This window comes from Hylobates moloch, unplaced genomic scaffold, assembly GCF_009828535.3.
Source record: "Hylobates moloch isolate HMO894 unplaced genomic scaffold, HMol_V3 SCAFFOLD_19, whole genome shotgun sequence".
NCBI lineage: Eukaryota > Metazoa > Chordata > Mammalia > Primates > Hylobatidae > Hylobates > Hylobates moloch.
The window spans coordinates 7,572,188-7,595,411 of record NW_026652294.1 but is presented as its reverse complement, the minus strand read 5'-3'; the positions used below and the strand labels follow the sequence as shown (position 1 = coordinate 7,595,411).

Sequence of the window (23,224 nt, the reverse complement as noted above, 5' to 3'; positions counted from 1 at the left end):
GCAAGACCCTGTCTCAAAAAAAAAAAAAAAAGAAAGAAAGAAAGAAAAGAAAAGAAAGGGCATACTACTAGCTGTCTCCTCTGGAGTTTGGCCACCACCTGTCCGGTCTCTCCCTACTCATTCACTGAGCACTTGCTGTATACAGTCACACTCCCACACACTGGTTCAAAACAGAAAAGGCTCCTGCGGTTGCAGAATTCACTGCACTCAAGTGGGTTTGGGGGATACAATCAAGGTCATGACGTTGATGTATTTGGCACCATGACTGGCAGAATGTAAAGAATCAATGTTCCCCGTCAATATCGTTGTTGTAGAATAGTTATCACAACCTTGACAGGCCCTCCATGACTGAATGGTAACAGGTCTTTTTGGGGAGATATCCCCGCCTTCTTGCCTATAATGAAACCAGCCTCTTCCCACTTCATTCATCATAGCACTGAATGTGTCAATATTTGTGGGGTGAACAGGCCTGTGATAACCATGTTTTTAACCAATTACAATTCTGTCTTTATCTTCTCTGACAGAAGGTTATGTTAATATTGAATCAATTCACTCCAACATAATCTTTTAAAAAAAGGCTCTTCAAATAAAACATCGCAGGAAGCCACCTGTTCCATAGTTCCTGGCTGGGGAAAAATGTTCCCCAGGTGCCCACACACAAAAGACTCCCATCAGGGTCATCTTCCCAGTGCTTATTAACTATTTCCAATGTCTCATGGAAGCATGGATGACACACAGTGATAAATGTCCCAATTAAGAGCACTGAGCATGAATCCAGGGTTATTAGTCTTCTAGGCACTAACAGAGAGCCTCGGGCTACTAACCACTGCTGGGAGCTCACGGTGTATGAGTCACACAAGGCTTTGTGGCTCCATCTAAGTAAACACCGGAGCTGAGCCAGAATTCCCAAGTGGAAGTACCTACAGAAGCACTCAGGGTGTCCAGGGAAGATGTGGCCTATAGTCCCCGCACTTTGGGAGGCCAAGGCGGGTGGATCACTTGAGCCCAGGAGTTCGAGACCAGCCTGGGCCAACATAGAGAAATTTTGTCTCTAGTAAAAATACAGAACAATTAGCCAGGTGTGGTGGTGCATGCCTGTATTCTGCTTGAGGTTGAGGCTGTAGTAAACTGCGATTGCACCACTGCACTCCAGCCTGGATGACAGAGCAAGACCTTGCTTCAAAATAAAAATTAAAAAAAATTAAAAAAGGATGTAATAGCCCCGAGACAGCAGAGGACCAACAGGAGGCATTGGTGGCCTGGGGTGGGGGAGTGAGTAGTTAAATTCCCAGGTACCTGAATCGGATTCCTTCAGTTCAAACCCAGGCTGGGATTTTTATTAATTACCTTTGTGACTTTGGCTAAGTCTTTTACTTTGTTTACTCACCCCAGTCCCTGCCCGTAAGAGATTAGAAAGAAAATGATGGAAACAAAGGAATAATTACAGGGAGTGACAAGTACTAACTTAGGGGCGGGCCCAACAGATTGTGGGGAAGGAGAGGCAGCACCCTCACCCAGCCCATGGAGATCCAAGAGGGCTCCAAGAGAAGACACCCAAAGTCAACTTCACAGAATGCTTAGATGCTTATCAGGCAAAGAGGGATCAGGGCAAGCAGCAAGAACCCAGCCAAGGGCATTGCTTGGGCAAAGGTGAAGAGGTGAGGGCAGGTGCAGAGGACTCTAAGCTTCAGGTGAGGGGTGACAGGAGGGTAGGTGCCAAAATATGCATGCCTGTAGGTCAAGGGAAGAAACCTGGACTTTAGGCTGAAGGCAATGTGAAACTACCAATGGATCTTGAACACACAAAGGACCAACTTTGCGTTTACATTTTAAAATTCTCTCTCCAAAGATCAGACAGTACAAAGATTGCTCAGACAAGACCGGAGGCCAGCCAACTTGAGAGAAATCCAAGTACTAGATATTCAGGAGGACTGTAATACAAGCAGAGAGAGACGGGGGATGCATTTCAGAGCTATTTAGAGGGTACAATGACTTGGTGGCAGCTTTGTTCTCAGAAGGAAGAGGTGAATACAGCCCCCAGCATCAATTAAGTAAACGACTAAAGAGTTCAGTGCAAATCCTTCTCTATTTAACAGAAAGCAAATAATGTATTTCCTCTGTGGAAGAGACAAAGGTCAGAAGCATGAATCAAATAGGGGGAGAGAAAAAGCAACTGCTGCCCTGGAGCAGACATCATCTCCGACTTTCTCCTTGGAGCCAGGTGTTAGCATCTGCTGCTCACAGATGTTATTTGTGCACAGCGATTATCTCAATTATATATCTTGGTTGTTGGAATTGCTTCTGTCTCCAGATTAGTTTGTTTCCAGTGGAAACATTCCATGGGAATTAATTAGAAATTGGCTCTGAAAAAAAAACAGGGTGTCATTAGATCAACCCCACACCTTGTCTGCCTACCTGTTCCACGAGGTCTTATAAAATCATGTGCTCAGAAACTAAAATCTTCCAATAGCTGACACCGGTGAATGAAAGGAGAGAGCCAGTGGGGATGTTATGTTATATTTTGAGATCATTGTCTTTTTTTTGAGACAGTTTCGCTCTTGTTGCCCATGGTATGATCTTGGCTCACCGCAACCTCCGCCTCCCAGGTTCAAGAGATTCTCCTGCCTCAGCCTCCTGAGTAGCTGGGATTACAGGCATGCGCCATCACGCCCAGCTAATTTTTGTATTTTTAGTAGAGACGGGGTTCCTCCATGTTGGTCAGGCTGGTCTTGAACTCCTGACCTCAGGTGACCAGCCCTGGCCTCCCAAAGTGCTGGGATTACAGGCATGAGCCACCATGCCTGGCCAGGAGATCATTGTCTTAGAGTTTTCAATTTAATGACTCCTTTCAAATCCATGGTCCAGTGTTCTTTATATCAGCCCAATCAGCTGAGATTATCATACCCCCCTTACTAGGCAAGAAAAACTCTATGCAAGGCAGACGACTTGTCCAAGATCTGCAGCAAGCTAAGTGTCATTGGCAGGATTTGAATCCTATATATGGCTTTCAGGAGTCTTCTGTATTGTATCAGGAGGGTTTTAAGCCTCAGGTGTTCACTGAGATGTATCCAAAGCTCCCAATGGAGGGAAACTGGGAGAAAAGAACCAAATGATTATCTTAGGGTTCTAGATGCAGGGGCAATGGACAGAGGGGGTGCCTGCCCATCTAGAGAGAAGATGCTGTAGCCTGTAGCTAAGGGAAACTGTTGCTGCTGGTAGAGCCTGATATTCCGCACATCGGGGCTCCTGCGATTTAGCTGGGGACTTGCTTTTTTTTTTTTTTTTTTTTTTTGAGACTGGGTCTTACTATGTTGCCCAGGCTGGTCTCAAACTCCTGGGCTCAGAGAAAAAGACCTCCCTCTGTCTCCCAAAGTGCTAGGATTACAGATGTGACCCATTGCACCTAGAATCCTGCCAATTTTTACAAGCCGTTCTGGCCACATCTTCCTCAGCTCAATAGCTTTCTATGGCTCCCTGTGGCTTTGGGATAAAACCGAAGCTCCTCAGCCAAGCTCACTAAACCATTCATGAACTGACACCAGCCTCCATTACCGGCACTATCCTCTCTGCCCTCTTAACCCCTGGATAACTTACACTGCAGCAATACCATGCCAAACTGAATATGCTTTCTGTCTCTATGTGCCTCTGCCCTTTTATGCACTGGAGTTTCCTCCTACAATGTCTACATACATGTACCTTATCTAACCAGCAATTAATTTCCATCTTTAAAGAGATAGCCAAAGCTACCAGCTCCTCTCTCAAAGCAAAATTAAGGGCCTCCTCTTTAGCTAATCCAAATATTCCTCCAATAAAGAGTTTATCACTCTGCTTGTTATAGCCTGCTTCTAGGACTAGGAGTCCCTTAAGGGCAGAGACCTTGACATTTCCTCTTTATCCCTGTAGCTTGGCCTCAAATTCATCCCACAGTGGAGATCAAATCCATCTTTGTAGAGTGAACACAGTTCTCTCTAACAGGTGCATTCGAACACATTCCCTCCTACATGTCCTTTATACAACGAAACTTTCGGCCGGGTGTGGTGACTCACACCTGTAATCCCAGCACTTTGGGAGGCTGAGGTGGGTGGATCACTTGAGGCCAGGAGCTAGAGACCAACTCAGTGAAACCTGGCCAAGATGGTGAAACCCCATCTCTACTAAAAATACAAAAATTAGCAGGCCATGGTGGCGGATGCCTGTGATCCCAGCTACTCGGGAGGCTGAGACAGGAGAATCGCTTGAACCTGGGAGGCAGAGTTTGCAGTGAGCCAGAGATAAGGCCACTACACTCCAGCCTGGGTGACACAGCGAGACAGTCTTAAAAAAAAAAAAAAAAAACCTTTCTCTAGGTTTTCTATCATCACAGTGAGCGAATGTGAAGGTCGCAGAACATGTTTTAATTTCTTTTTTCTTTTTTTTTTTTGAGACGCAGTCTTGCTCTGTCGTCCAGGCTGGAGTGCAGTGGCGCAATCTCGGCTCACTGCAAGCTCTGCCTCCTGGGTTCATGCCATTCTCCTGCCTCAGCATTCCGAGTAGCTGGAACTACAGGCGCCTGTCACCACGTCCGGCTAATTTTTTGTATTTTTAGTAGAGACGGGGTTTCACCATGTTAGCCAGGATGGTCTCGATCTCCTGACCTTGTAATCCACCTGCCTCGGCCTCCCAAAGTGCTGGGATTACAGGTGTGAGCCACTGCACCTGGTGTTTTTTTTTTTTTTTGAGACAGAGTCTCACTCTGTTGCCCATGCTGGAGTGCAATGGCGCGATCTCAGTTCACCACAACCTCTGCCTCCCGGGTTCAAGTGATTCTCCTGCCTCAGCCTCCCGAGTAGCTGGAATTACAGTCATGCACCACCACACCGGGCTAATTTTTGTATTTTTAGTAGAGACAGGGTTTCACCATGTTAACCAGGCTGGTCTCGAACTCCTGACCTCAGGTGATCCACCCACCTCAGCCTCCCAAAGTGCTGGGATTACAGGTGTGAGCCACTATGCCCGGCCACCTGTTCAAGTTTCTGAAGCCTTCATTGGCTTTCCCTCTTCAGCCTCCGGGCCATCATGTGATGATGATACTTCGCTTTAGCAAATGGGCTCAGAGAGGTCAGGACATTTGTCAAAGGTCATGAATTAGCAAGTGCTGGATCCAGTTTTCTCTACTCAAAAATGAACTAATTTTAAAATAGGTGGAAATAAGATCTGTGACGCTAATATAACCTCAGTGGCAGTTTCCTCATCTGCAAAATATACATGCTACCACTGAACTCAAAAGGATGTTCTGAGGGATAAATAAAGTCTATGGTTCCCCCAGAACCCCCCAATGTGGTTGTTTAAAAATGCAGATCCTGAATTCCAACCAAAACTTGATTTTTTTAAATGGGGTTGGGGAGGGGGCAGAATCCAGAAGTCTGTGATTTTAAAATGGTGTTTAACTTCTCTGATGTGCAGCCAAATTTGAGAAACCCCAAGACACTAAGGAAAAGTCTGGTACATAGTAAGTGCCTGACAATAGAAGTTAATAGGACCCACATTGGGCAAACCAAGTTGTAAGGGTATAGGACATGTATTGCTGTGTGCCCTTAGGTAAATTACTCAACCTCTCAGAAACTGCCTCTTCATTAGTAAAATGGATTAAAAATAGGAATATCCACCTCCTACGGTTACGGCAAGGATTTCCTGAAATAACACACTTAAATGTTGCTAACCAAACCTCATCTGCATATCCCATCGATTCCAAATCAGCTCCAAGTTTGTCCCTTCTTGCCATCTCTATCAATACTCCCCCAACCCAGGTGACCATTTCCTCTGGCCTGAAAGGGTGCATTAGCCTTCTAAGGATATCCCCTCATACCCTCCACAATCCAATCTCCATGCAGAAGTGCAATCCTCTAAACCGTGAATCAGATTCTGTCACGCTTCGCTCACAACCTCCCAATGGCTTCTCACCACCCCCGGGATAAAATCCAAATCTTCCAGGCCCCGTGTGTTCTGGTCCCTGCCTGTTTCTCCTTCTCCCAGGGTATTTTAGCTGACCACCCAAGCTAAACAGGACGCCCCTGCAATTCTCTATCTTAGCACCCTATTTATTGCCTTTCTCATTCAAATTAAGGTGTGGGACGATTCTATTTATTCGTATCATTGTTTGTCTTCTTTTCCATCAGATGTAAATTCTATGACAGTGGGTACCACCGCTGTCTCACTATCCATGGTACTTATATCCAGCACATTGCCTGACACACAGTAGGTGCTGCATAAATACTGAATGAATGAAATTGTTCAGCACCATGCTAAGCACTTAAGTAGCAACCAGCAGCAAAGTTAGCTCCCTCTTCCTTCCTCCTCTTGTCTGTTTTCCCTACCTATGTCCCTGGAGCCTTTAGGCAAAGGACAAATACTGTACATTGGAGAGGAGATGCAGCAATGCCCAATGTCATCACTGCTTTATTTGATTAGCTCTGACTCTGGCATCCGGGACACGTGCACTGGGAGCCAAAGCAACTGTACCCTGACCTCTGGTCCACGCGATCCCATCCTTATAACGATTTCCATGACAACAGCAACGAAAAGCCAAGGCTGTGGATTTCCTTTGATAGGAGCCGGATGCAGAGATCAGGAAGAAGGACTTTCAGAAGAATGAGGCTCTTTGATTCAGCTCAAAGCGCCTTCATTAAGTACCACTTTTTCCCAAGAACATGCATTTTAACCCTGCAGAGGGAGAATTCTCATGAATACTTAATAAAACAAAAAAAGAAAAAGTAACAAAATCTCTGTGGTTTCTTTTCAAAAACATCCACCTGTTGGGGGAAGGGAAGCTTGGGTGCTGTGGCACTAGGGACATTTTGATGGAAAATGGGCACGTATGTGGCCTTCTGCCAAGGGAGTTGCTTCAACTCAAAATGCCTAGCCCCTGGCTGGGCAATCACACAGCAACTCTGCCTACCTGGAGGCAAGCCAGGTGGCTCAAGTTTCCATACCCACCTGGTCAGCCAAGCAGACAGGAAGATGCAATGTGAGTCAAAAGCATCTCTCAATTCTGCACTTAGAATCACAAGCTTGGTATTCAAACCCCCGACTCTGCCACTTACCTGCTGTGTTACTTTGGACACACCACTTGCCACCTCTGGACAACATTTTCTCATCTGTAAAATGGGCACAATGCCACCTCCCCTCCCCTAGGGGTATCATGAGGATTAAGTGGGGCGATGCGTTCAAGCACAGGTGATACTGGCTTCCTGACATGGCCATGAAGAGGACAGAATGACCAGCCATCCTGGCTTGCCCAGGACCCAGGACTGGCAGCGCTAAAACTAAGTAAGTCTCAGACAAGTCAGGATGGTGGGTCGCCCTAGAGGAGAATGATTTGATAAAGGAGATGGCTAAGAGTCGTAGAATTTTCAAGATGGAAGGGCCCTCCCAGTGTCTTCTGGTTTAACAAGTTTACTTCTGCCATATTCTTTCCGATAGCACATAAACTCGGTCTATTCACGAGAAAAACCATCAAACCCAGATTAGAAGACATGCCACAGGATACCTGTCCAGTGCTCCTCAAAACTGTCAGGGTCATAAAAAGCAAGGTCAGCCTGAGAAACTGTCCCAGACCAGAGTAGACTGGGCAGGTATGGCAACAAAATGCAGAGTGTGGTCCTGGGTTGGATCCCGGGAGAGGAAATGGGAGAGGCTGGTGAAATCCAAATCAAGTCTGACTTTAGGTTTTTGTTTTGTTTTGTTTTGGTTGAGGTCTTCTAGTTAAGCGAATAAGCTCTAACTGAAATGTTTTGTTTTACAGATAGAAACTGACACCAGAGACTGGAAGCAGCAGAAGCTCTGGGATTTCTGTTTCCAATACTTGGCGCTATAGTCTGCTGCCTTTTGCTGTCTTCCTGGGGACCTGCTGGTCATCATGGGCTGTGTCTCCAGAAGGAAGAGAGAAGGGCGCTGGGTTTGGAGTCGGGAAACATGGGTCCCAGGCCCAGCTCAGCCTCTGATTGGAGGAAGGGACAGTAACCCTCCAAGAAGGCAGGTGGCGAAGGCATCTGGCCTTAGCAAGAATGACTTATCCAAGGGAAGGTAACATCAATTGCATGGACACAACACTCCCATCAGAGCTCTGAGCCTCCCCAGGTGTCTTCAGCTCCCCATGGGGACCGGTAGCAAATCCTGAGTTCCTGCTACATCATTCAGCTTTGGGACATCTCTCCCCAAGGCTTGCACCACCCTGTGGGATCCATTCACATTTCTCAACACTGGCTGCCCTGGGCCACAGTCTGCCGCCAGAACAGCCCACACTCATCACATCTCCTCAGGTCCCCAGGCTCTGCTCTGGCCTCACCTCCCTACCACCCTCAGACCTGCCGCTCCTCCTGTCCTCCTTTGAGACAGCCCAAGGATGGTAGAGTCTGAAGACCTGGGTTCAAATCCTGGCTCTGCCGCTTTCAAGCTGTGTGACTTTGGGTGGGTCATCACACCTTTCTGCCACCCGATCACCTGCACTTTTGAAATGAAGTTGATGATCCTCACCTCACTCAGCAATCCTGAGAACACCATGCAGCACCTTGTACAGAGATACAGAGGACCCAGTACCTAGTGAGGGCTCCAGCTGGTAGCAGCCAGTGGTCAACATCATGTCTTGATCAATATCATTAGCATACTAATAGGCAGTCAAACTGCCAACGTTTGTATAACTGTTGCTGTTGTTAAGCATTGGTTTTGCATGACTGGCACTATTACTATTTGGCTCATACCTAGCCCTGGCAGTCACCACACACACACACACACACACACACACAACCAGGCACACTGCACTCAGTCATTGTGGCCAGTGCTGATCTGCCCAAGCCCTCCAGACAGAAGAATTCTGCCTCATCTCTGAAAAAGGGAACAGGACTCCTTCTTAGAACCCTCCTCCTCGCCTACACTCCACGTGACCCTCACAGCCCTGAAATGCCCCCCATCTCCCTGCAGGTCTGTGAAAGTTGGAGGTTGGCACCATGGTTCCACTCATACCTGGGACGGACAGCCATTCTCTGCAGGTCGTAGCATCCTCCCCAGCCTGATTCTCAAGGAGATCCCGTGACACCCACCTGGCTGTGCACTTTCTCCAGCTCCTCCTTGCTGACTGATGTCTTGCCATCCTCCATGGTGCCCAGAAGGAGCTGCACGTCTGACAACAGTGCATGTGTCCTCCTGAGGTCTCTCCGAAGTCGCTTCTCCACATCAAAGTCCCGATGGCCAATCTGAAAGCCAAAGGAAGACCCATGAGCTGTGTGGCAAAGCAGTGGCTAGGGTCTAAGTTTTCCAGAACCAGGTTCCCTGGTTTAAATCCTGCCTCTGCCACTCATACTGTGTGACCTTGGACAAGACCATTCTCCTGAGCCTCAGTTTCCTCAACTGAGAAATGGGATTGGCACCAACCACACTGGGCTGCTGTGAAAATTAAATATATGCCTAGCCTAATGCTTGACACAGAATAAATGTACAAGAAATATGAGTTGCTATCATTGCTACTATCATAGCCCGTATGGATCCAACGCCACTCTGTCATCCCATCTTTTGCACGCAAGTCATCAGTATGACCTCACCTCATCTTGTAAGAGCCTCATGTGCCAGGTGAATCCCTCTGCTGCTGGCCAGGTTCTGCTGACAGAAGTTAGCGCAGTCCTGGGTGGGCAGGGTCTGGACAGAGCCTCTGGGCTTCTGGTGAGTTATTAATGTTATTGATCTGGGTGTTATTTTATGAGTTTATGAAAATTCATTGAGCTGTACACGTGGGATACAGAGTACTCTGTATGTGTGTTACACCTCAGTAAATTGTAAATGTGCTCCTTTTGAAGTCAATCTTTTCTGTCCTTTGGTCCTGTTTTCCAGTTTGAGGACAGGCAAATGAGATCATTTTCTGCAGAGGAACCTTACCCAGAGGTGAGTACATTCCTTCCCCCAGAATCTTGAATTTGCCAGGGACAGCTGTCAAGGGAGTCCCAAAGAAGCCACATCCTGGACTGGGCACCAGGAGTGTGACCTTAGACTCCTTGACAGCTTTCAGTGGCCAAAAAGTACAGGTTAAGCCAAAGCAGAAGAGGTGCAGAATTACACCAGGGCCCTACATGAAATTTCGACAGCCGGTCACCTCTCTAGAAACAGTGCTGACTTAAAAGACAACGTGTTAACATCCCTGAAAGAAACTAACAACTTCTTTCTTGGACTCTTCAGGAGGCTAGAAGATACAATAAGGGCCTGTCCATCAGACAGAGAGTTTCAAGGAAAACAGGGTGCAGGTGCCTCAACACTGGGATGTGGTTTTTACACACCTGGAAATCTGTGTCTCCACATCAAATGCTAACCATTTCCTGAGATGCTCAGAATGTCCTGGAATATTCTAGAAAAAACATGGGGTTGAGAATGAGCAGATCTAGGCTTTAAACCCTGGCTCACTATTTGCTGCCGATGGAACAGTGGCTGAGTCACGCCACATCTCTGAACCTGAGTTTTCTCATCCACAAAAAGAGAGGTTAAAAAAAACACCCTGTCCTTCATGTTGAGACAAGACAAGGATCAGATGTGATAATGGATTCCAAAACACTTCGTACGCTGTTGAGTGCTTTGCAAATATAAAGGATTGTGTGTATCGTCTGATGACCTAGAATGTGTTCCTCTAGATTTTGTATTTCTATTTCTCTACTGCTGGTTTTGAATTCTTTGAAAAATGAGTTGGTTCTCAGAATATGGTCTTTATATCTGAAATGTATTGTTTTGGTAGGTTCAAAATGCTGTTCTATTATACACACACACACACACACATACACACACACACACACACACACACACAATCTCACCTGCTGAACTGAGTTGAGGGCTGGGCATTGTGCCAGGCTCTTTGTCACATGTTATTGCATTTAACTCCTGTGACAATCTCCTTAAATAGACCTTATTATTATTGCCTTTACAAATGTAGTAATAGCTTACATTTATAGATAGTTTTAAGTGTCATATGCTATTCTAAACACTTTATAGCTATTGATGCATTTAGTCATCACAATGAATCGATGAGGTGTATAGTATTATGATTCCCATTTTACAGATAATGAAACTGAAGTTTGCAAAGATGAAGTAATTTGCCTCAGATCACACAGCTAGTAAGTGGCAGAGTTGGAATATGAATCCAGCTTTTCTGGCTGGAAAGTGGTAATTTTAGTAAAATATACCATTAGCTAAGTGTGTTTTAGTCTTTAATTCTGAAAAAAATATATATTATGGGGGCACAGAAGAGCATTATCCAGCTCAGGCTGGGATGGAATTGGGAAGTAGGAGATAGCTCCTCCTAGCTAGGGGAAGTGGAGGAAGGGCATTTTAGGTAGAAAGCACTTTATGAGCAAAGGCGGAGAGGCAAGAAATAATCTGGGCTATGCATTTCTGGGTGGTTGCCATGAGGGTATAAAACCCCAGAGTTGAGAGGCAGGTTACAAAGTGAAAGAGGTTATCCAGGGCTCTTACATGGAGGAACAACTGATATGAAAGAGCAAATGATCTGCCCAACGTCATACTGCAACTAAGTGGCTATGCAGAGATCTGAATCCAGACAGCTGAGCATTAGGGTGTAAGTCTCTAACTATTGCACCACAGTGCCTAGCGGAGCTGCTTCATGAACCCAGATTTACTTACTCTAGAACCCAGACTCATGAGTACACTTAGGCAGTGGGCTTTGCACATTTCTTATATTTGTGTCTCTTTTTGTTTCGCATATATCCTAAAGTGCCTTTAATTCTCCTGTGGGGCAAGTTAGCATCAGGGACATTCCCTGATGTTGACACTGACCATGCAGTAGAGATGGCTCAGATTCTACGATCTTCACTGCCTGAAAGGCCCTGAAAATGCTGGCACTAACTCCTCTCCAGAGGAAGCACTGCAAACAGAATTCACAAGAAAATCTCAGACCAGTCATCCTCCTATTTATAATAAATTGCTACAAGAGAGGAGGGCAAAAAATATCACTCATTAGGTTAATGGGAAATAAATGTCATTCGGCGAGTTTCCATTTTGTAGCACAAAGATTCAAACTTTGATAAGGATGGTGAATAATTAACTAATAAATCTACATGATGTTTAGTGTTGTTGTAAGTAACTATATTCCAACCTTAGTTGGTTCACCGTTTATCATAAAGGCAAATTGTTTGGGGAGCTTGTTAAATGTCCATTGTCAAACGAATCTCCAAGCACTATTAAAATATGATCTAGAAGTGCTGCTAGGGATAATCAAACCACTTTACAGATGGGGAAATTGAGGCTTGGAGACAGAATGTGTGTTGCTGAGGGCTTCACAAATTAATGGCAGAACTGGCTGCCTGAGAACACTGTGAAAAAAAGATGGTCCACAAAAATATGGTTCTAGCTAAGTGGACCTTATTGCTTTTAAGCAGAATCATAATAGGTTTTTTTAAAATGACAGACATTCAAATAATATAGACCTTATTTAGAATCCGCCTAGGGTACTAACTTGCTATGCAATCCTGGGCAAGTTGCTTTACTTTTCCAAGTCTCACTTCTTTTATTTATATGAAGGAAATAATAATATCTATTCCACAGCATTACTGTGAAAATTAATGTTAGTAAAAAATTATGATTAAGCATATATCTGGAAATGTATGAGTAACCACCAAAAGAACAGAAATATAGTTTGTAGCTTCTGAACCAATAGTTCAAAAGAGAACATAGAAAACATCAATCTATCCAAAAGTAGGAAAGCAATAGAGGGAGAGCAATGTAAAAGGACAAGAAACTAACAAAACACAAAATAAGATAATACAAAATAGTTTCAAATACATCAGTCATTATAACAAATGCAAATAAATTAAATTTTTATATGAAAAGCTAGACTAAAATATTGCATTAAAATCATCCAGCTGTTTAAAGAAAACACATGAACATGCACACACACACACATGCACACACACACACACGCACACACACATGCACACACACACATGCACACACACACACATGCACACACACACACATGCACACACCCCTACAAAGCTTTAAAATGAAATAGAAAAAGGTCTTGCAGGTAAACTGACTAAAATATAACTAAATCAAGTGAAATAAAATAAGGCAAAACTTATTCATGGAGAAAGAAAGACACCAAGTAAGAATCAAAGCAATGATCTTCAAGAAAATAAAGCAATACAAAACTTAGATGCACCTAAATAGATAACCATAAAATACATAAAGAGAAACTATGACAGAATTGTTAACAAAACTTGGTATAACCATTCTCATGGTAAGGATATAACAGGACTCTCTTAGAAACAGACCAAGAACTCAAAACCAAAGTTAACAGGAGGTAGTTTTAAAAAATACACAATCATGTATTTTAAAACTTTTCCTTTATGGTTTATGCTTTTATATTTGTATGTAATGTTGAAATAAAAATTTAACAAGCTTGATTCATTTGCCATGTATTGAACCCTATGCCTCATAAACAGTTACATTATTTTCTACTCAATAGTTTATTTTTGTTTCTTTGTTTGTTTTGTTTTTTTTTGTTTTTGAGACAAGGTCTCGCTCTGTCACCCAGGCTGGAGTGCAGTGGCACGATCTTGGCTCACTACAACCTCTGCCTCCTGGGTTCTAGTGATTCTCATGCCTCAGCCTCCTGAGCAGCTGAGATTACAGGTGCCCGCCACAACACCTGACCAATTTTTATATTTTTTAGTAGAGACAGGGTCTCACCATGTTAGTCAGGCTGGTCTCAAACTCCTGACCTCAAATGATCTGCCCACCTTGGCCTCCCAAAGTGCTGGGATTACAGGCGTGAGCCACTGTGCCCAGCCACACACAATCGTTTATTAAACTCTACCAATAACTAGAGCAACAAAGAGATCTCAACAATTTCAAAGAAAAGATGTTATGCATTCTACCATGTTATCTGTCCTAAATGCCATTAAATTAAAAATTAACAATAGAAAGTTACTCCAAATCATCCTAAATGTTAATAAACTCGAAACTCAAGTTCTAGATAACTTACAGGTTAAAAGAAAAAAAGAACGAAAGATACAAGACACTTAGTAGATGGCATGAAAACAGCAATTCCAGGTAAATGTATTATCTTAAATGTATTATCTTAAAGAAAACAGTTTAAGTGGGATAAAAAATATTGAAGGTGAGTTAAACATTTTAATACTGAAACTGAAGATCAAGAACAAAAATCTAAACCAATGGAAAAAAGAAGGAAAAAGAAACAAACATAAGGTCAGACACTATTAAATACACAACAAAGAAACAGTAAAACAAAAGCAGGTTATTTGAAGGGATTACAGACAAAACTCTAACAAGACTCATCATCATCAACCACAAAAAAACTCAAAAGTAAACATTATTGTGATTAAAAAGAAAATAATCTGATACAGTAGAATTTTTTAAATAATGAGAAAATACCATGAACATTTTTTATGTCAACCTATTTGAAAAATTAGATGAAATAATAAATGTCTAGAAACATTAGTTACCAAAGTTCACTCAATAAGGAAAAGAATAATACCTGAATTTGTGTTCAATTATGATTACAGCATTTTGACACAGTAATCAAATAGGGTTACAAGCAAATTGTATCAAATCTGCAAGAACTGCATGATCCAAATTTTACAAAAAATAGTCTCAGAAATAGTTGTGAATTCATTTTATGAGATTAGTACAACACTTAACAAAGACAGTCTAAGGGAAAAAAATTATAAACCAATCTTACTTATGTGCCTGGTTTCAAAAATCCTAAATAAACTGTTAGCAATCCAAAAGATTGACTAAGAAAGGTTTATCTGGGAAATACATCAGGATACATTAAATATCTAAAATATACCACATTAATAGATTGAGATAAGTCATCAGATTATCAACAATTGCAGAAAAAGCATAAAATATTCTATAATAAAACATCTTTTTAAGATATTAGAAAATTACAAATACAAGACTGATTTAACCTTATTAAAGTTAGTCACGTGCCACATTACATTTCCATCAATGATGGATTGTATACACAACGGTGGTCCCATAAGCTTATAATACCATACTTTTGCTGTACCTTTTATATGTTGAGATATGTTTAGGTACACAAATACTTACCACTGTGTCACAATTGCCTCCCAAATTCAGTACAGTAACATGCTGTATAGGTTTGTAGCCCAGGAGCAATGGACTATATCAGATAGCCTAGGTGTGTAGAAGGCTATCCCGTTTAGGTTTGTGTGAGTGCACTCTAGGATGTTCCCACAATGATGAAATTGTCTAATGATGCATCTCTCAGAAAGTATCCCTGTCACTAAGCAATGCATCACTGTAATTATCAAATACACTGCAAATATGTATATTACAAAACTTTACAAGCACTCCTATTAAGGTCAGGAACAAGAAAAGGATGTCAAATACCTTTCTCTACCATTCAATCTTATACTGGAGGCAAATGAAATAAGGTGAGAAAAAGAAACAAGAAGTAGAAAGTATAACATATTTTTTTTAGTTGGTTGAGATCTTTGTTGCCCCAATCCATGGTCAAGAGTCAAAACTGGCCGGGCGGGGTGTTTCATGCCTGTAATCCCAGCACTTTGGGAGGCCGCAGTGGGCGGATCACGAGGTCAGGAGATCGAAACCATCCTGGCTAACATAGTGAAACCCCGTCTCTACGAAAAATACAAAAAAATTAGCCAGGCGTGGTGGCAGGCGCCTGTAGTCCCAGCTACTCGGGAGGCTGAGGCAGGAGAATAGCGTGAACCCAGGAGGTGGAGCTTGCAGTGAGCCAAGATCGCGCCACTGCACTTCAGCCTGGGCGACAGAGCGAGACTCCATCTCAAAAAAAAAAAAGAGTCAAAACTATTCTTATTTTCAAATGATAATACTGTCAAGGCAGAAAATCCAAAAAAGCCTAGAGATGAAGTATGAAAGATAATAAGCACTCAGGAAGTTTGCCAGATAAAAGATTAATGCATGATAATCAATGGTATTCCCATATGCCGCAATAACTAGTTAAAATATAGATAGAATACAGAAAAATATTCTATTCATAATAGCCATAGAAACTACAAGTTTCCTGAAAATAAATCTAATAAAAAATTCCAAGATCTGTATAGATAAATATAATAAAATATTATTGAAAGCCACAAATAGAGAGGGCATATGCAATAATAGTTCAATATAAAAAAAAAGTCAATTGTTCCCAACTAACTTGTAAATCAATGCATTTCCAATGAAAATTACATCAAGTTTTGTTGTAGAATCTAAATAAGAAGATTAAAGGGTCAATAAAACAGGCAATTTTAAAAACAGTCAAGGTAAGCTGTCCTACGAGTTACCAAAACCCAGCCATGAAGACCATATGGTGGAGAAATAGACAACAACAAAAAAAACCAATGAGCCACAATGAGGAGTCATAAACACACCCAGGCATACATGGTAATTGCAGGAAAAAAATTATGAACTAAAACCTGGTTTATCCATATTGAGGAAGACAGAGTCCTACCTCACACTATGCACCCCAATAAAATCTAGATGGATTAGAGACCTAAAATGTCAAAAGCAATTACTTTAGAACTTTTAAGACACATGATGACATTTTTGTGAACTCAAAGAACTGTATCTTAAGATATAAAAGCACAAACCATAAAACATGCTTGATTAACATGACTGTATTAAAAATATTTTTTATTAAGCTAAGGACATTATAAACAAAGTGAAACAATTATCTATAGTGTAGGAGATATTTGCAAAATACATAACCAAAAATGGATTCGCATCTTGTATAAAGATCATGAATGATCAATACAGAAAAAGGAGACAAACTTCTATGAATAGGCAATTCACATAAGAAAAAGCCACAATCGGCCGGGCACAGTTGTTCACGCCTGTAATCCCAGCACTTTGGGAGGCCAAGGCGGGTGGATCACAGGGTCAGGAGATCGAGACCATCCTGGCTAACACGATGAAACCCTGTCTCTACTAAAAATACAAAAAAAATTAGCCGGGCTTGGTGGCGGGCGCCTGTAGTCCCAGCTACTCAGGAGGCTGAGGCAGGAAAATGGCATGAACCCGTGAGGCGGAGCTTGCAGTGAGCCGAGATCGTGCCACTGTACTCCAGCCTGGGAGACACAGCAAGACTCCGTCTCAAAAAAAGAAAAGAGAAGAAAAGAAAAAGCCACAATCAACACGTGAAAAATGCACAGCATCCCTAGTAATGAGGGCCACGCAATACCATTTAGCACCCAATGCCTGGAAAAAATGTTTAAAAATGTCTGACAGTGCCCTGCATGTTGGTGGGGACATGAAGAAGTAAAATCTCAGACACGGCTAGTGACGGTGGAAACTGCTGCAATCACTTTGGGGAACGATCTGAGCGATATTTAATAATTCCCAAATTGTACATTCCCAGGAGCCAGCAATTCCTCTTCCAGCTACATACCCTGGAGAGACTCGCCCGTGTGCACAGTGAGGCAGATACGAGACTATGTATTGCAGTTTGGGGTTTTAGGGTGGAAGTAACTAACTACCCACCAATAGAAGAAAGAGTTTTTTAAAAATGAATGCTGTGTAGAAATGAAATGAATTAATTGGAGCTGCATGTATCATTATGGACTAATCTCAAAAACATAATACAGAGCGGGACAAAGTAAAGTAAAGAATCATATTGCTGTGTGTGGCTGAAGTTGAAATATATATTCAGGGGAATTATATACTTTAAACCCCGGAGAATGGTTTCATCTGGGGAGGGAAGAAAGAAAGAAAAGCAGAGCCAGAATTGAGATTAGGAAGGGACACAAAGAGGCCACCAACCGTTCTGAAAACGTTTTGTTTCCTTAAAAACATCTGGATAAGAAATGGCAAAATGTTAATTTATGTGAACTCTGAGTGCTTGGTTCATAAACACCAATTACATTATTTGTTCTGCTTTTCCATGGGTTTGGCAAAGGTCATAACAAAAACATTTAAAATCATCAAAAGTGCTGATTTATTAAAAGGATCCAGCTTGGTGACTAACACAAAGCTGGCTTTTTATTCATTTAAACCTACCCTCTCTTTACACACACACACACCAATTTATTTTTGCAATATGTATAAAAACCTTGCTTTACTAGATTATTCTGTTTTGTCAAACTGTGCTGAATAGAATGCAACCTTCTCCCAGTGATTCCCCACTGTCATTCTAGAATCTGGTATTGGGCTGTGCTCTCTTGCCCTGATGCTGAAGGAAAGCCACCTCAATGCCTCTGAATTCAATGGTCCCAATTGCTTGGCTGGAAAATTAGAAAACCCAGAGAAGAAGGAAGATCATATTGACTCCCTCAGCTTCCAACTCTTAATCTTGCTGCGTGTGTCCCTGCTGTAGAATTCACTCATTAAATCAATTTGTTTTTTAATACATAATAAGCATTTATTTTGTGCAAGGCATGGCTGCCCAAGATGATCACCTGAAGTGGACCCACATTGTTTTGTGAATAAAGTTAATGAATTTAGGGAAGGATATTGATAACAAGACCATTACTAATTAATAGACATCGAGCCCATGTTAAGCAAATCCATTAAAATACACTCCTTTGATACTTTAGAATAAATCATATAAGCCACAGGCATTTCTCTCCCGCATTGGGATTTCATGCAGCAGCAGCACAGGAAGGGAATAGAGTATCTGGGAGGTGGAAGAGCCATTCCTTGCAACTCTGAAATCGGAAGCTGGCTCTGAGCTCTGCTGGCTACATTAGTACAGCAACAGTTCTCAGTAGTGAGGGAAGTTGGGTTTTTTCCCCCAAAGGACATTGGGCAATGTCTGTAGACATTTTTGGTCATCACAACTGAGGTGTGTGCTACTGCAATGTGGTGGGTAGAGGTCAGGGATGCTGCGTGATATCCCGCAATGTACAGGACAGCGTGATAATCCTGCAATGTATACGACATCCCTGTACCACAAGGAATGATCCAGCTCCAAATGTTCACAGTGGTGTACTGAGGAGCCTGGTGTACACTGATGGGCGGTTGAGAACCCTAGTGTACAGTGATAGCCACAACCCCATAAGGCTCCACTCTCCAGAAGCTCAGAGCTGTTAACTAGCTCACTCAAAGCCGTGTAGACAGAAGTGGTCCCTCTGGGGCTTAAAGCTACATTTGCCTGGCTCCAAGGCTGACTGCTTCTAGCAAAAGTCATGTTCTCAGGAGGGCAGTCATGTGTGCAGTGGCCATTCACATACATCCCCTTAAAGGAAGGACTGTCTGCACTCTGATCCCAACAGCTGCTGAAGGCAAAGACAGCCTCATCCATTGCTCCTGGCTGGCCCCACTCTCTTTATTCCCCATGGGTTCTTACAAAAACCCTGCTGTTTGCAGGCACCTGAAAGTCTCCTTTGAAGAGTCAGTGAATATGGTGGGAACAGAGCTGATGGAGGAGAGGGTATCCCTCAGGCTGTTCTCCCCATGAGCCCATCTCTCAAATAGGTCCCTGAGATACTCCTCTGAATGTCTGCCAATGTCTCCCCCTTACCTGGTCACAGAGGGTTCCGATCAAGCCTTCCAAATCTTGCTTCTCATGGAGGACCATCTGCTTCTCTTCATATTCTTGCTCCAGCTGCATTTCCAGCTGACGAAGCTGTGGATACACAGGGTGAAAACATCACAGGGTAAATGAACTCCATCCAGACAAATCCCATAAGGCAAGGACCCTTAGGAGGCAGAGGAATATAGAGCTTGTGGCTTTGTTCCATGAGGCTGCCCTAGTGATTGGGTGGTGGTGTCTCTGTGGGAGAATTCAAGAGCCTAAAAGCTTGGGAGCTGGACAACAGGACGGAGGGCTGGTCAATGATGGGGAACCCCTTGCCATTGACTGTGAACCCCCACCCCCCCGGTCCCCAGTAGAAGAGATGCCTCCCTCCTGTAGCCACGGCCACTGCTGAATATTTGCAGGTCTTTACACTCTGATTTTTAAAGGCTCTGTACAATATTATAACCAACATACCAAAAATGCATCCCCTCCATGATTAAATACACAATGATGCAGTAAAAAAGTTACATTTGAGATTTTTTGGTGTTATAAACTATATGTGTCCCTCCAAAATTCACATGGTGAAACCCTAACCCTCAGTGCAGTGGTATCTGGAGGTGGGGCCCTAGGGAAGTAATTAGGTTTAGATGAGGCCATGAAGGTGGAGCTTTCATGGTGGGGTGAGTGCCTGAAGAGACACCAGAGAGCTGTCTTCCGCTCTCTCTTTCTCCACCATATGAGTGTACAAACGGGAGGTGGTGGTCTGCAACCAGCAAGAGAGCCCTCACCAGACCCTGAATCTGCCAGCACCTTGATCTCAGATTTCCCAGCCTCCAGAACTGTGATAAATAACTGTTACGGTTTAAGCCACCTAGACAATAGTATTCTGCTACAGCAGCCTAAACTAAGACATCTGACTATGAGCAACTCATTTAATTTGCAACTGGCTCTGATTTCTCAGCAATTACCCAGCAAACACAGACATTCCCCACTAGAGCGAATACCCTACTGTGGCTGTGCTTTGCAGACCACCCCCACCAGCCTCTCTTGTATACATCATCTCATCCCCTCCATCCTCCATTGCCACCTCATGCCATCAGAGATCCTATTTCACGGGTGGGCAAACTAAGTCCCAGGGAAAATCCGAAGTGCATTCTCTGAAATTAGTTGCTGTTTAGAGGAGTTAGTGTCCTGTCTCCTGACCCCATCTCTTTCTGCCACCCCAGACAGCCCCAGCATTCCCACCCAGGTCACTAACTATTGATTTCCTGCCAACGTGAGAGATAGACTGAACAGAGCAGTCACCAGAATGAGAAGTCAATATCAGTATTTGTCATAAGGAGAAAAACACCTTTCTCTGACTTCACTCTCTCCTTTTATAAATCTATCCAGAGAAAAGCCTCAGGAGAGTCTGGGTCACATCTCCAACTCATTGGAGCCCTGGCTCAGGGCACACACCATACTTTGAGGCATTCTTAGAATAAACCAGAAATGTGTGCAACCTTCACCTGAAGGAATATGGGCAGGGACTGAGAGATTCCATCTCCTGACCCATGGAGGGGGAAAAAAGTACTGACTGATGGTCACTTCTATAGAAAACAAGTTCATTTCAAAAATTTCATTTAGGGTAGAGGGAAATAGAAGGCACTCTCTTTAGATCTGTTTTTAGAATAAAGACTGGAAAAGCTAAAATCCATCTTGAAAAATACACAAAATAACAAAAACCATATATCAAGCAAGGCAAAGTTGAGTGTATTCTGTACACAGGTATGATTCAGGGGACGAGAAGGGAGGGAAGGTCATTATAGAGTACATGTGAGAACCTGTTAAATGAGGCTTAACCCGAAGCTTTCCAGCAATTCCACTTTGAAGATCCTACATTCACATCCATCAATACAGCTCTAAGAATGTTTATCACGGCACTGGTTATAAGGGCAGAAAACTGGAGACAACCTAATGTCCAGTGATAGGGGATTTACTGTGTAAGTTAGAGGATATGCTTTGGGTGAAAAACTGTTAAGCCATTAAACATTTAAGTTAGATCTGTATTTACAGACATGAAAAGAGGCCATGACAAACTGCGGAGACAACAGTCTTCAGAACCACGTGGCCTCATTTAGTGAAAATGGTATCTCCGCAAATCTGCATGTGTGTACAGAGAGTGAAAGAGAGCTATAAAAGAACCCTTAAAATAGTAATAATGATGGCTTCTAGGTGATAACATGTCAAGGGGTTATTGCTTTCTTACACGCTATTTGGAATGGCTACAAAGACTTTGGATAAAATGTTAAGAAATGATTTGACTTGTAAGGAAAATAGTAAGAAAGAGTTGATTCTATTATTGAAATTTACAAGTCCTTGGCATCAGTCACATGGCATTACAGGGACTTAGTAGAAATCCCTGAGCCATTATGCTGGACAGTTCCAGAGGGTTCTGGAAGCTCCAAGATCATATTTAAGATGGGCATTTCCACTCCTACACCTTTGAAGGCACCTCGAAGCTAAGGTCTCAGATGATTGCGGAAAGAGCTTGTCCCCAGATCCCAGACCCAGTCCTCCTCCTCACTCTAAGGAAGAGGGAATCCATACCAGACCTGCCAGGATCCAAGGGCACAGCTGTGTTCACTGCTCACATACCCGCTTCTGGCAGGACTGACGGACATCCTCCAGTTCCTCCTCCTGGTCCTCACGGTCCTTCTGGTGCATCTGCTTCATCCGCTCGATCTCCAGCTCAAACCGCTGGCGGAGCTGCGGGGGCAGCAACAACAGCATGTGAGGGTGACCCACTCTAACTCTCCAAGCCTTCCATGTCATCCTCGGCATTTCAATTGCATTTTTCATTTTTGGAATACATAAATGAGAGTCAAGTTATTTCCCTAGGCATCCTGGAAGATCACAAACGGTGGGTAAATAGATTAAATATTGCCTCTATCCATTCTTGTGCTTATAACAGACATCACTCATCAATCACACTTTCCCACTGAGTTTAGATGCAGCCTCAGAATCCTTCTCAACACTCTTTTTTTTTTTTTTTTTTTTTTTGAGATGGAGTTTCCCTCTTGTTGCCTTAGGCTGGAGTGCCATGGCGCAATCTCGGCTCACTGCAACCTCTACCTCCTGGCTTCAAGCAATTCTCCTGCCTCAGCCTCCCAAGTAGCTGGGATTACAGGCATGTGCCACCACACCTGGTTAATTTTTGTATTTTAGTAGAAACGGGGTTTCTCCATGTTAATCAAGATGATCTCAAACTCCTGACCTCAGGTGATCCACCTGCCTCAGCCTCCCAAAGTGCTGGGATTATAGGTGTGAGCCACCGTGCCCAGCCCCCTTCTCAACACTCTTAAGATGAAACATATTTCTCATTCCTGGAGCAGGCATCGGTGATGGTTTTCTGGGTGGGTGGATAGGTAGATGAATGGTAGGACAAAAGTGTATGAAGACATGAAAGCCTGGAAAAGAAGATGACTTGCCCAAAATGTTATCTTAGACAATTCACTTTACCTCTAGGTCAGTCCCCTTTCTCTGTAGAAAACAACCGTCTTAGAATGCTACTATGAGAATTAAATGAGATGATATAAAGCACTTAGCACAGTATCTGATACATAAATATTACTTTCTCTTTCCCCATTATTTCAAAAACAGAAAAGACTATCCCCTCCCTCCCCGGCAACCTGACATAATTAAGAGCTGTGGTCCCATGAATGAGCTGGGTCTTTTAAACAAGAACCT

General features: G+C 43.1%; 1 protein-coding gene across 1 annotated transcript in view; it reads right to left on the bottom strand.

Annotated features, from left to right (window-relative positions):
• MYO18B (myosin XVIIIB) overlaps positions 1–23,224 on the bottom strand; it is a 256,961-nt gene that overhangs the window by 99,588 nt on the left and 134,149 nt on the right. Inside the window, exons 28-30 of the mRNA XM_032139582.2 lie at positions 22,133–22,243; positions 19,499–19,603; positions 9,075–9,227 (exon numbers count right to left, since the gene is read on the bottom strand). Coding sequence (XP_031995473.2) covers positions 9,075–9,227; positions 19,499–19,603; positions 22,133–22,243 — 369 coding nt within the window. The remainder of the gene's footprint in view (positions 1–9,074; positions 9,228–19,498; positions 19,604–22,132; positions 22,244–23,224) is intronic.